This window comes from Danio rerio, chromosome 13 (genome assembly GCF_049306965.1).
Source record: "Danio rerio strain Tuebingen ecotype United States chromosome 13, GRCz12tu, whole genome shotgun sequence".
NCBI lineage: Eukaryota > Metazoa > Chordata > Actinopteri > Cypriniformes > Danionidae > Danio > Danio rerio.
Window position 1 is genome coordinate 50,780,001 of NC_133188.1, and position 12,487 is coordinate 50,792,487.

The 12,487-nt window shown below is 36.4% G+C and overlaps 1 protein-coding gene across 5 annotated transcripts in view; it reads left to right on the forward strand.

Moving 5' to 3' along the window:
- Positions 1 to 12,487, forward strand: part of anapc1 (anaphase promoting complex subunit 1) — a 169,425-nt gene that overhangs the window by 79,997 nt on the left and 76,941 nt on the right. For all 5 annotated transcript variants that reach the window (XR_012388948.1, XM_005157066.5, XM_005157067.5 and 2 more), the window contains exons 22-25: positions 3,780 to 3,858; positions 7,604 to 7,640; positions 7,780 to 7,853; positions 10,964 to 11,142. Coding sequence is in view for 4 of the 5 variants with exons in the window: in XM_005157066.5 (XP_005157123.1) it covers positions 3,780 to 3,858; positions 7,604 to 7,640; positions 7,780 to 7,853; positions 10,964 to 11,142 (369 nt within the window). In the remaining variant the exon portion in view is untranslated. The remainder of the gene's footprint in view (positions 1 to 3,779; positions 3,859 to 7,603; positions 7,641 to 7,779; positions 7,854 to 10,963; positions 11,143 to 12,487) is intronic.

Genomic DNA, 12,487 nt, shown 5'->3' on the forward strand with positions numbered 1-12,487 from the left:
TTTCGGAAAGGTCTGCATGTGTGAAAGGGGCTATTATTTTATCAAGGAATAATTGTTTGCATTATTTTAAAATTAGATTTTGTCAGTAACTTTAATACTTCATCCTAATCTTTTTATAATTAGTTTATTTTAATTTATGTTTTTAATCAATGTGTTTGTGTGGTTGGTCATTTGCATACATTTGTTTTATTGTTAATTGTTCTGTAGTTTCTACTAAACTATACCTTTTATTAGGGAATCATTAGTTTAAGGCACTGAAAAAGTAAGTCAGAAAATTGTTAGCCTTTATTAACATGGCTATTCTATAAAACAGCACCTACATGTTTCGGCAACACCTGCCTTCATCAGGGTAACAGAATTCTGGTGCGCCTGGAGTTCATTTGAACACTATAGTCACATGACTCAATTGAATATCTAAACAATGCAGAAAAGTAATATCCAACACAAAGTCAAATTAAAAGTCGTTATTAGTTCTGTAATGAAGAGAGAGAGAGAGAGAGAGAGAGAGAGAGAGAGAATAAAGATACACTCAATTATGTGTGTCATGAGTGAATTACTGTATGGTTCCCTACTGTCTACCACAGTGACCCTTTGTCTCTCTCTCTCTGTGTGTGTGTGTGTGTTTGTGTGTGTTTTTATGTCAAGCAATATGCTTTGAAATGTTCACGTTTTTATTTCTTATGTTGTTTATTTCAGTTAATGATTATAATATTTTGTTTCTATTCTTTATTTTGACATGTTATTGTAGTTTTATATTTGTCTTCCTCTTTCAAGCTTTGGCAAAATTGTATTATTTGCAGTCACGGTAATAAAGCAATACTGAATTGAATCGAATTGAAAAAAGTTAATAATTATGATGAGTATTATACAATGTATTTCACAAAATGTACTAGATTAAATGTATATAGACAAGGAAATCACAGAAAATATGCTTAAATACATGCACATACAAGTATACACTCACCGGCCACTTTATTAGGTACACCTGACCACCTGTCCACAATCGCATGGCAGCAACTCAATGCATGGTCAAGACGATCTGCTGCAGTTCAAAGCGAGCATCAGAATGAGGAAGAAAGGTGATAACACCAATAAAAACCGTTAACCCATCAAAATAAACCTCATACCATATATAATAAAGCTGTATCAATGCATGTTTTTCGCCAGTCCTGTGTAAACTGCGGCATGCAGAGTTTATTTGTTTATATATTTATTTATTTTGTGAGATGGTGGAGCTTGAGATCAAGAGCTCGAGCTGCGCCAGCTTTTCCAAATAAGCGACAATATTTAGCTATTTATTGCATGCATTTATTGTTGTATTTATTTATTGTTTATTGTTAAAATTTAATTGCTATTGCATGCACTGTAAGAAGGTCTATGTATTGTGCTTTGTTTGTACTGTATTTTCTGTTTTTAAATAATAATAACAAACTTGAAAGAAATGCTTATTATTAACCTGAATATCTGTTACTGTCAGATCTTTAGTGGTTTAAATTAATATGATGAATTGGAGTCATACTGTTATTCCACACTTACTGTACAAGCATAAATTAAAACAACATGATCTTTAATATTGACACTGAAGAATGTTATTTCCTTAACCAGCTAAACTCTGCAGTTATTTTGGGATTTCTTGGATTTTGCCTATCCAAATTTAAAAGCTTCCCAAATCCACATGCAGAGGTGTAAATGCAAACATTTGGTATCATTAAAAAAAAAACCTTTGAATTTTCATAAAACACTATTGAAAGTGTTTAAAATACATGTATATGTTGTCTGTGTTATAATAAACACAAAAAAGAGGCGCTTTTTGTATTTTGTTTTTATAAACTCAAATTTGAAACTGTACCTTTTAGGTTCAGTGTGGTTTAGGGTGCTGTAATTAATTTTGGTGGTTCCTGCACATGTCTGTAATCATAGGAAAAATGTCTCTACCATAATCTATGCACAAGTTATTGTATTCCAGCTGATGAGAGGTGCTGTACAAGCCACAGGGACCGTTCATTGTTTACATATTTTACTATTCTTTTGTTTGATCAAACATAATTCACTGTGTTTGGACCACGTCAGACATATGAAAGGATTACTTATGCACATCACCTCAAAACAGAGCAGAAATGGCCCTGAAGCGCACAGCATAAGGTAAGAGATGACAGCTGTCTGTGCTATCTGGGGCTGCTTATTGATCATAAATGTATTGTTTTCATTTGTGCGCCATGGAAACACGGCGATTCATTCAACAACTGTTTGACATGTGAATATAATTCAGTAAAAAGAATGCACCGGCAAGAGCTTTCATTTGAGCTATAACTTGTACATGTGTCATATATGAACCTTATGAAAATATACCAATGTAAAATACCCAGCTTGGGTATTTAAAATACTGTGTATTTAAGTGTAAATAACTTTTGTACAGTAGAATAAATACCAAAGTGATGCATATATGCATACAGTATAGATTCTACACTTTCAAAAGAAACCACTTAAAGGGGTCTGGTGCAATGCTCGCCCTTTAAATCTTAAAGCGAAAGTCGATGACCAGTACCGGGTCTGTGGAGTTTAACTGGTTTAAAATTGAGAAGCTTTTGTTGTCTATCTTCTAGTAAAATATATAAAAATATATAACGTCCACAATCCAACTGAAAAAAATGTTATTACCTAAAAATGTGTAAATATGAACTTAGATGGTTCTTCATCTGAAGGCCTCAATTATAAAAAGCATTTTCCTAAAAAGGGTTTCACGTGATTTCTCAGTTTCTCTGAATAAGCTGTGTTTCTTCATTACCTGTGTTGTGTGGTTGTGTGTGATTCATCATGCGTGTGGTTGATGACTGCTCAAATAGTCTTGTCGTTGATCCCGGTTGTAAAAGCACCAAATAATAACTTGACTTCTGGTTGATCATTTGGAAAAGTGGCAGAAGGTTGATTTTTGAGATCAATCATTTACTGAACTGCATCTCAATCATCACAAATATTGCAGAAGGATCAGAGAAATCAGTCAAGTTTGGTGAAGGAAAAATCATGGTTTGGGGTTACATTCAGTATGGGGGTGTGTGAGAGATCTTTAGAGTGGGTGGCAACATTAACAGCCTGAGGTATCAAGACATTTGTGCTGAGAAAGCAAAGAAGCTCCAGGATTGGCCAGCCCAGTCACCACAGATGTACATTATTGAGCATGTCTGGGGTAAGATGGTGGAGGAGGCATTGAAGATGAATCCAAAGCATCTTGATGAACTATGGGAGTCCTGCAGAAATGCTTTCTTTGGCATTCCAGATGACTTTATTAATCCGTGATTTGAGTCATGTCAGAGATGTATGGATGCAGTCCTCCAAGCTCATGATGGAGTCAGACACAATATTCATTCTGTGTCCACTGCAGCATGACTTTATATTCTATACTGGACATTATTTCTGTTCAGTGATAAAACTTTTATCTTAGCAAAGTCAGACTGAAAAAAATGTTATTACTTAAAAATGTGTAAATATGAACTTAGATCGTTCTTCGTCTGAAGGCCTCAATTATAAAAAGCATTTTCCTAAAAAGGGTTTCACGTGATTTCTCAGTTTCTCTGAATAAGCTGTGTTTCTTCATTACCTGTGTTGTGTGGTTGTGTGTGATTCATCATGCGTGTGGTTGATGACTGCATCACGTCATCACCAAACATGTTCATTCTCTTCTTGCATGATCAAACGGAGAGGTTTTCATGACAGAGGCAAACCAAAACCACACAGGTGCCGTCCCAGCGCTTATTCTGCTCCTGTTTGTTTGTGTGTTTCAGAGTTATGCCCTGTACGTGGTGGGAGATGAAGACGCCTGCTCCACCAACATGCTCAAATACCTTTGCAGACTGTCAGCAGGTGGGCTATGATCATAGATTACACACACCGGGGTCTTTACAGTATACAGAAAGCATGAAATAGGAGTCGTTTGTAACATTAAAGGGGCCATGACACCCCCCACTTTCAGTTCAAGTCTGCCTCAGAATTTTTTCAAAAGATGCATCATAATGGGCGTGGAGCTCCGCGATCAGAGGCAGGAGTGGGCGTGGCCAGCAGAGCAGGGGAGAAGGAGGGGAGCGAGCAACTGTTGTCAGTCGACTCACAAAATGAGACCCAAACCATGAGGAGACCCACGATTTTATAGTTTACAAAGAGTAATTCAGTGTTTCCTCTAGGATTTTTTCCAGCTCAGGGGTCCGTTCTTCGTTCGTGGATTACTCAGTTAGCTGGATTTGGATATTGACGATTTGACACGATCCAGGATCGTTTCGTTCTTCAAAGCTGATCCGAGAGTTGTTGTCATAGCAACAGTTCTGCTAGGTCAAACCTGATCGGGAGCAGGTTCAATTCATATAAACAGGATTAGATCGGCTCAGTTCAAGCAAAGATAATACAGAAAGTATGTACCGAGTTCTGATATTTTCTTACAGTAAAAGTTATATACACTTAGGAAAATAGTAAATATTTTAAACTGTATATATAAAAGTTATAGTCATTAATAAAATAAATAAAGTTATACATATTAATAAAACGTGTGCAATCTGCACCCTCGAAATGAAAATACAAAGACTGCCACCTGGTGGTGCAAAGAGAAAACTTATTGATATAAACTTTTTAGATCGCTTTAGTACAAATTGTGTATAATAGAAATGCACAATATGTGACTTTTTTTTAAAAGCAATAATACATTTATGCAGTCATAAACATGTTTTGACAGTTAATATGCCAGTGATGCTTCACAAAAGTTGCAGACGCCTTTACCAATATCAAAATGCTTTTGGAAACAACCAGTTATTCTTTACACCGATTAAAAACGGTTACTATAATAAAGAAAATCTTTTCTAAATGAAGAACTAAATACATTGATTTGCATTGAAATACATGATGAATACTCTTGTCTTGACAAATGAAAGTGTAAAGCCTGCAGCTCACAACAAATGTGAAGTTACTGCGTGTCATATTTAACAAGCCGTTTACTGCTAATTTGATGTAATTTTGCTCACATGGATAATTGAATATTAATCAGATGATGTCATTACGCTGCTGTGCCGTCAGCCAATCGTTGCATTGCTGATCATGATTTCGAGGATCGATAGATCTGTCCTTAACAACAAACGCAGCGATCTCAGATCAGTTCATCCAGACATTCTAATCTGATTCGCGAACTTGTTTGGAGAACCAAATTAGCCAGAGATCAGTTATCAAGATTAAAAGATCCAGGATCTGCCAAATCATCTTAGATCATTTAAGCGAGGTACGAAGAACGGACCCCAGGTGGCAGGCCTTTATTTACACAGATTTACCAACTTCCTGTGGTGTTATTTCAGTCTTAATGCAGACTCAGTGCAGCAGGTCTCTTGCTCTGCCTATTTCAGCCGTTAGCCCTGCTGGTAATCTGAAGGATTTAGGCGAACGCAGTGAACGAACTCCTGATAAAAGACAAAGTCCGCCATTCTCCAATTCTCCTACTGCTCTCCTGACAAAAATGCTTGCTGCACACAAACAGCTTTTCTGAATCGGCCCTGACTGGGTCACTGGGAAAAACAATGCAACAAACCCTGTGGATCATGAAAACAAACATATACCACCCTTCATGAACGCCTAAATACTGTGTGCTGTCGGTCTGTGGACGCGGTCTCACCCAATCATAAACATAGGGTCTCACAGCTTGGCACTGGCAGGTCTGTTTTGCCTTCGGAAAGCATGCGCAGTCATGAATAATTAAGAAGCCGGCTCTTCTCATAGGATAAGAAAACTCAGCTATGAATAATAATGAGAAACCGACGTGTCATCTTTGCACTTGCAGTTTTGCACCATGTCACCGATTTTGATCCCGCCCCAAAAATCATTTCAAACCCGGAAGATGAAATTAGCTGACAAAAGCTCAAAATTATCCAGTTTTCCCAACAATTAAAGCTGACAGGTGCTAACATTGTCTTAACTGATGCTCAACACACACAAATCTGTTAAAATCTCAAAAAAAGTACTCGAGGGTTTCGTGAACCTCTAATATTGTTTTTCTGTCACTTTTGACTTTTGCAATAACTTTTTTATATATAAAGACATTTCTTTTGTGATTAATAAATAAGGTGAATGTTGGTGTTGTAAGAATTAAAATATGTGTAGGTAAAAAATGGAAAATCATCAGAGATGTCTGATATAGTATCAAAAGCAGGTTTTTCAAATTATGAACACAATATATTTCATTCAGGTCACAAGCATTTCTATATTGCAGATATTTGCATATAAAATCGAATTAAATCAATTTAAAATCAATCAAAATTCAAAATAAACTACATTATTTGCATTCAGAATTATAACACAATTCTTGATGAGAGTCTTGTCGTTGATCCCGGTTGTAAAAGCAACAACTAATAACTTGACTTCTGGTTGATCATTTGGAAAAGTGGCAGAAGGTTGATTTTTGAGATCAATCATTTACTGAACTGCATCTCAATCATCACAAACACTGCAGAAGGAACAGAGAAATCAGTCAAGTTTGGTGAAGGAAAAATCATGGTTTGGGGTTACATTCAGTATGGGGGTGTGTGAGAGATCTGCAGAGTGGTTGGCAACATTAACAGCCTGAGGTATCAAGACATTTGTGCTGAGAAAGCAAAGAAGCTCCAGGAATGGCCAGCCCAGTCACCAGACATGAACATTATTGAGCATGTCTAGGGTAAGATGGTGGAGGAGGCGTTGAAGATGAATCCAAAGCATCTTGATGAACTATGGGAGTCCTGCCGAAATGCTTTCTTTGGCATTCCAGATGACTTTATTAATCAGTGATTTGAGTCATGTCAGAGATGTATGGATGCAGTCCTCCAAGCTCATGATGAAGTCAGACACAATATTCATTCTGTTTCCACTGCAGCATGACTTTATATTCTATACTGGACATTATTTCTGTTCAGTGACAAGACTTTTGTCTATGCAAAGTCAGACCTTACTGCCCTAATTAACTAAAAATCAAGGCATGATCATATTTAATTTTTGGTCAATTAGTGTAATTTAGAGGCCTTTGCCTTTCGTATAAGCCACTTCTGATATCAAATAATCAACTAGAAGTGTAGTTATTATTCGATGTTCCTAAAACCTGGATAGGAGACAAGACTTTTGTCTTGTGTATGAATGAGATTAGACAGTGCAATATTTGTTCATCCAAACTAGTGCTATTGTTTTGGTCACACTTTAAAATAAGGTTTTATTATGTATTTACTAACGTGAACTAATAATAAACCATACTTGTACAGCTTTTATTAATCATAGTTTACAAACGGTCATTATTAAAAATATTGTTTTAATGAGGCAAGTAAAACACTTTCCAACCTTTGCATTTAAACTTGTATAAGAATGAAATTTGATTCATAATGGTCTTAAAAAGTCTTCAGTTTGCCTTGCTGAAACCTGAAGAAACCCTGTATATATGTATTTTATATATGATATATACGCATATTTTTCAAATTGTTCAAGAAGGCTAGCACAATAAATCAAAACATAAATCCAGAAACCCTGAGAGCACAGCATGAAATTGTATATTTAATATGTTCAATGTTCAGCTATGAATATAAATGACTGATATTTTGTTTCATGTTCTTCACAGGGCAAAAGAAGAATGCAAGTGATCCATTTCTGAGAAGGTGTGCGTGTTTGAATATTGTCATGTGCCTTGTGTTTGTTTTTGTCACTGTCTCTGCGATCATAAACTCTAGTCAGCTGATTGGTTTTCTCCAGTGTTGATTGTGTGTGTGTGATTAAATTTGTGTGTGTGTTTTTCAGGCAGAGCAGTGTGAAGCCCATATCTTCATCCGGATGCCTGGCTGAGAAGCTGGTGCTGTGGTTAACCTCCGCAGGTCAGAAACTAAACTCTTTGGCCTGTTGATTCAAACACTAGACAACAAACAAGCATACTTAAATGCACTGTTCACCCAAAAATTAAGATGTGTTACACTCATATACAGTCAAAAAGTAATTTACTCCCCCTAGTGATTTCATTCCTTGGATTAAAATACAATCGTTTTGATTCATGGTCATTTAAAGGGATGGTTCACCCCCAACTTTTTACTCTCATCATTTAATCACATCCCAGTCATGATGAAACTGAAATTTGTTGAGTAATTGCGGTGTTTCTTTTGTGGTGTGAACTTATTCTTTTAAAAGGTGATTATTAATCAGTCCATCCGGAATTTGGCAGGGACTTTTGTTTATATTTACAGCTTAACCAGTTAAACTCTGCAGTTATTTTGTGATTTCCGCTTGGATTTTGCCTACCCAAATTTAAAAGCTTCCCAAATCCACATGCAGAGGTGTAAATGAAAAAAATTGGCATCATTTTAAAGAAAAACCTTTGAATTGTCATAAAACACTATTAAAAGTGTTTAAAATACATGTATATGTTGTCTGTGTTATAATAAACACATAAAAAAGAGGCGCTTTTTGTATTTTGTTTTTATAAACTGTACCTTTTAGGTTCAGTGTGGTTTAGGGTGCTGTAATTAATTTTAGTGGTTCCTGCACATGTCTGTAATCATAGGGAAAAAAAAAATGTCTCTACCATAATCTATGCAAAAGTTATTGTATTCCAGCTGATGAGAGCTGCTATACAAGCCACAGGGACCGTTCATTGTTTACATATTTCACTATTCTTTTGTTTGATCAAACATAATTCACTGTGTTTGGACCACGTCAGACATATAAAAGGATTACTTATGCACATCACCTCAAAAACAGAGGAGAATGGCCCTGAAGCACACAGCATAAGGTCAGAGATGACAGCTGTCTGCTATCTGGGGCTGCTTATTGATCATAAATGTATTGTTTTCACTTCTGCGCCATGGAAACACGGCGATTCATTCGGCAACTGTTTGACATGTGAATATAATTCAGTAAAAAGAATGCTAGAACCGTATGAGCACCGGCAAGAGCTTCATTTGAGCTATAACTTGCACATGTGTCATATATGAACCATATGAAAATGAACCAATGTAAAATACCCAGCTTGGGTATCCAAAATACTGTTTATTTAAGTGTAAATAACTTTTGTACTGTAGAATAAAAACCAAAGTGATGCATATGTACATACAGTATAGATTCTACACTTTCAAACGAAACCACTTACGAGGGTCTGGTGCAATGCTCGCCTTTCTTAAATCTTAAATCTTAAAGCAAAAGTCGATGACCAGTACCGGGTCCGTGGAGTTTAACTGGTTAAAATGATTGATTTGCGAATGCTTTTCTCAACACTTATGGCATTATTCGCTTGAATTCTTATTCATTGTTAGTTCATGTTAACTTACAGTGCATTCGCTATTGTTATCAAGCATGAATTTGGATGCTAATAATACATTATTAAATGTTGAACTATGATTAATGCTGTACAGGTAGTGTTCATAATTTAGTTCATTTTAGTATATACATTAGCTAATGAAACCTTAATGTAGTGTGACCCATATATAATTGGGTGAAACAGCATATTAAATCGTGGTAAATTTATTATTGGTCAACACATCGTAATTTGATTTTTTTTCCAAAATCGTCATTTTCCTTCCTTTTTATTAAGAACAGTAATTAAACTAAACGGGATAAAAAATGACAATAAAGCCACCAGTAGGTGGTTAAAAAAAGTCTGGCGACAGTATTTGTCTCTCACTGTACATTCACTGGCTGCTTTGTTTGGTACACCTTACTACTACTGAGTTGGACACACTTTTGCCTTCGGAACTGCCTTAATCCTTCATGGCATAGATTCAACAAGATACTGGATTTATTCCCCAGAGATTTTGGTCCATGCTGACATGAAAGCATCACACAGATGCTGCAGATTTGTCGGCTGCACATCCATGATACAAATATCCCATTTCACCACATCCTAAAGGTGCTCTATTGGATTGAGATCTAGTGACTGTGGAGGCCATTCGAGAACAGTGAACTCATTGCCATGTTCAAGACACCAGTTTGAGATGATTCATGCTTTATGACATGAAGCATTATCCTGCCGGACATAGGCATCAGAAGATGGGTACAGAGTGGTCATAAAGGGATGAACATGGTCAGCCACAATACTCAGGTAGGCTGTGGAGTTGACATGATGCCCAATTGGTGCTAATGGGTCCAAAGTGTGCCAAGAAAATATCCCCCACACCATTACACCACCAGCAGCAGCCTGAACTGTTGATACAAAACAGGATGGATTCATGCTTTCATGTTGTTAATGCCAAATTCTCTGATCCTACCATCCGAATTTCGCAGCAGAAATCGAGACTCATCAGATCAAGCAACGTTTCTCCAATCTTCTATTTTCCCATTTTGGTGAGCCTGTGTAGATTGTAGCCTCAGTTTCCTTTTCTTAGCTGACAGGAGTGGCACCCGGTGTGGTCTTCTGCTGCTGTAGCCCATCCGCCTCAAGGTTGGACGTGTTGTGTGTTCAGAGATGCTCTTCTGCAGACCTCGGTTGTAACGAGTGCTTATTTGAGTTACTGTTGCCTTTCTATCAGCTGAAACCAGTCTGGCCATTCTCCTCAGACCTCTGGCATCAGCATTTGCACCCACAGAACTGCAACTCACTGGATATTTTATTATTATAAAAGTGATTATTGGATATTTCTTATTCGCACCATTCTTTGTAAACCCTTAAGATGGTGTGTGAAATCCCTGTAGATCAGCAGTTTCTGAAATACTCAGACCAGCACATCTGGCACCATCAACCATGCCACATTCAAAGTCACTTAAATCACCTGCAGCAGATCGTCTTGACCATGTCTACATGCTTAAATGCATTGAGTTGTGTACACATGAAAGCCGTATCATATCCTTAATTTCTGTTGATATTAGCCCTGAATGCAGGTTTTTTTGCCGCTCATATGATCAGCTTTTGTTGACTGATCTTAGTTTGCACTTGCAGGATCCTGTCATGTAAAGCGCGTGACTGCATTCTGTTTTACATGCTTGTTTGTTTTTCCCTCAGGATTTACACTGAAGGATCTCGAGACGGTGCCGTTCGGTGTGGCTCTGCCAATTAGAGACGCCATCTATCAGTGCAGAGAACACCCCTGCTCTGATTGGTCCGAAGAGGTCTGCGCTCTGATTGGCCGACAGGACCTGACCAGACAAGCTCACAAAGTCACTCTAGCCAATCGTAAATCGGTAAGAATGTTAATTAATGTAAACGAGGGCTTATTTTATTAGTATGTTTGTCAGCTTTGCAGGATAGTAAGTTTGGTCAGAGCTGCAATTCTATTGCTACACATTCACTCCATAAGTATATTATACAAAATTCTATTCATAACTTTTTTGGTTTAATTGAATATTATGTAATATATAATATTATAGATTTTATCATGTTTTATCTTTGCCATGATGACCGTAAATAATATTTGACTAGATATTTTTTATGACACTTGTATTCAGCTTAAAGTGACATTTAAAGGCTTAACCTGAACACGTTTACATGCCAATATCCAGTTACAGTTATAGCGCCACCTGCTGGCAACAGGAAATCACCTGTTTTACATTGTAACAAACTCCTCCTACAAATTTTATCACATCGAATCCATCTTCTGTTAGCTTAGTCCAAATGCCTTTGCCATGTTAAATTGTGAAGATCTAGAGTTTTCGCCGAAGGTCGGGACAAAGTTTCAAGTGTTTCGCCATGGAGAAGGAAGTACTTATAACTCAGCCAAACAATGTTCGATCTGCCTTAAAATTCACGTTCGATGAGATTCCTCTCTGAAGACATCTACCTGCCAACATTGAGTCACAGTCATAGCGCCACCTGCTAACAGAAGGAAATTTGGCCTAAATCTGTGATTTTTTTAATTTTTTTTAATTATTATTCATGGAGCTTTAATAAGCTAATATTAATTAAGAGTCTACATGGAATAGTCTATTTGTACTTATAAGATTAATTTGTCACACTGCAAAAACCATTTAAAATAACTAACAGTGATTAAAATTAGTGATTTTTTTTTTTATGACCAAGACCCAGAGGTGCAGTCTTTACATATTTAAATAAATGTTAGACAATTTTACTAATTATATGAAAGCATTACACATTAAATATAAAAACATAGCATTTAATTTTAAAATAAGCAGCTAATGCATATACATAGTGTTAAAATGAAGAAAAGTAAGCACTTTGTTCCGTTTGCTGAAAAATCCAAGAATCACTTGAAATAAAATCTTCTAATATTTTTATATCAGATGTTTGGGCAGTGAACATCAGAATTTTGGCCTGACTAAGCTGACAGGAAATATATAAAATAAAAAAACAAACAAACAATGTTACAAGGAACTCAGGTAAAAAGGCTAATTTTGAGAGTAGCCCAGTCAAACCGTGGAGTTTTAGTTTTTTTTTTATATATCAGCTGAAATATTATTGTCCACTGGGCGGCGGTGAGCCTTTCATCAATGCTTGCAGCTTTAATTATATTTTATTTAGTATTTCAGCTGTGTTTCACAATTTAGCAATACTGTGTTCCCTTGCTATAAT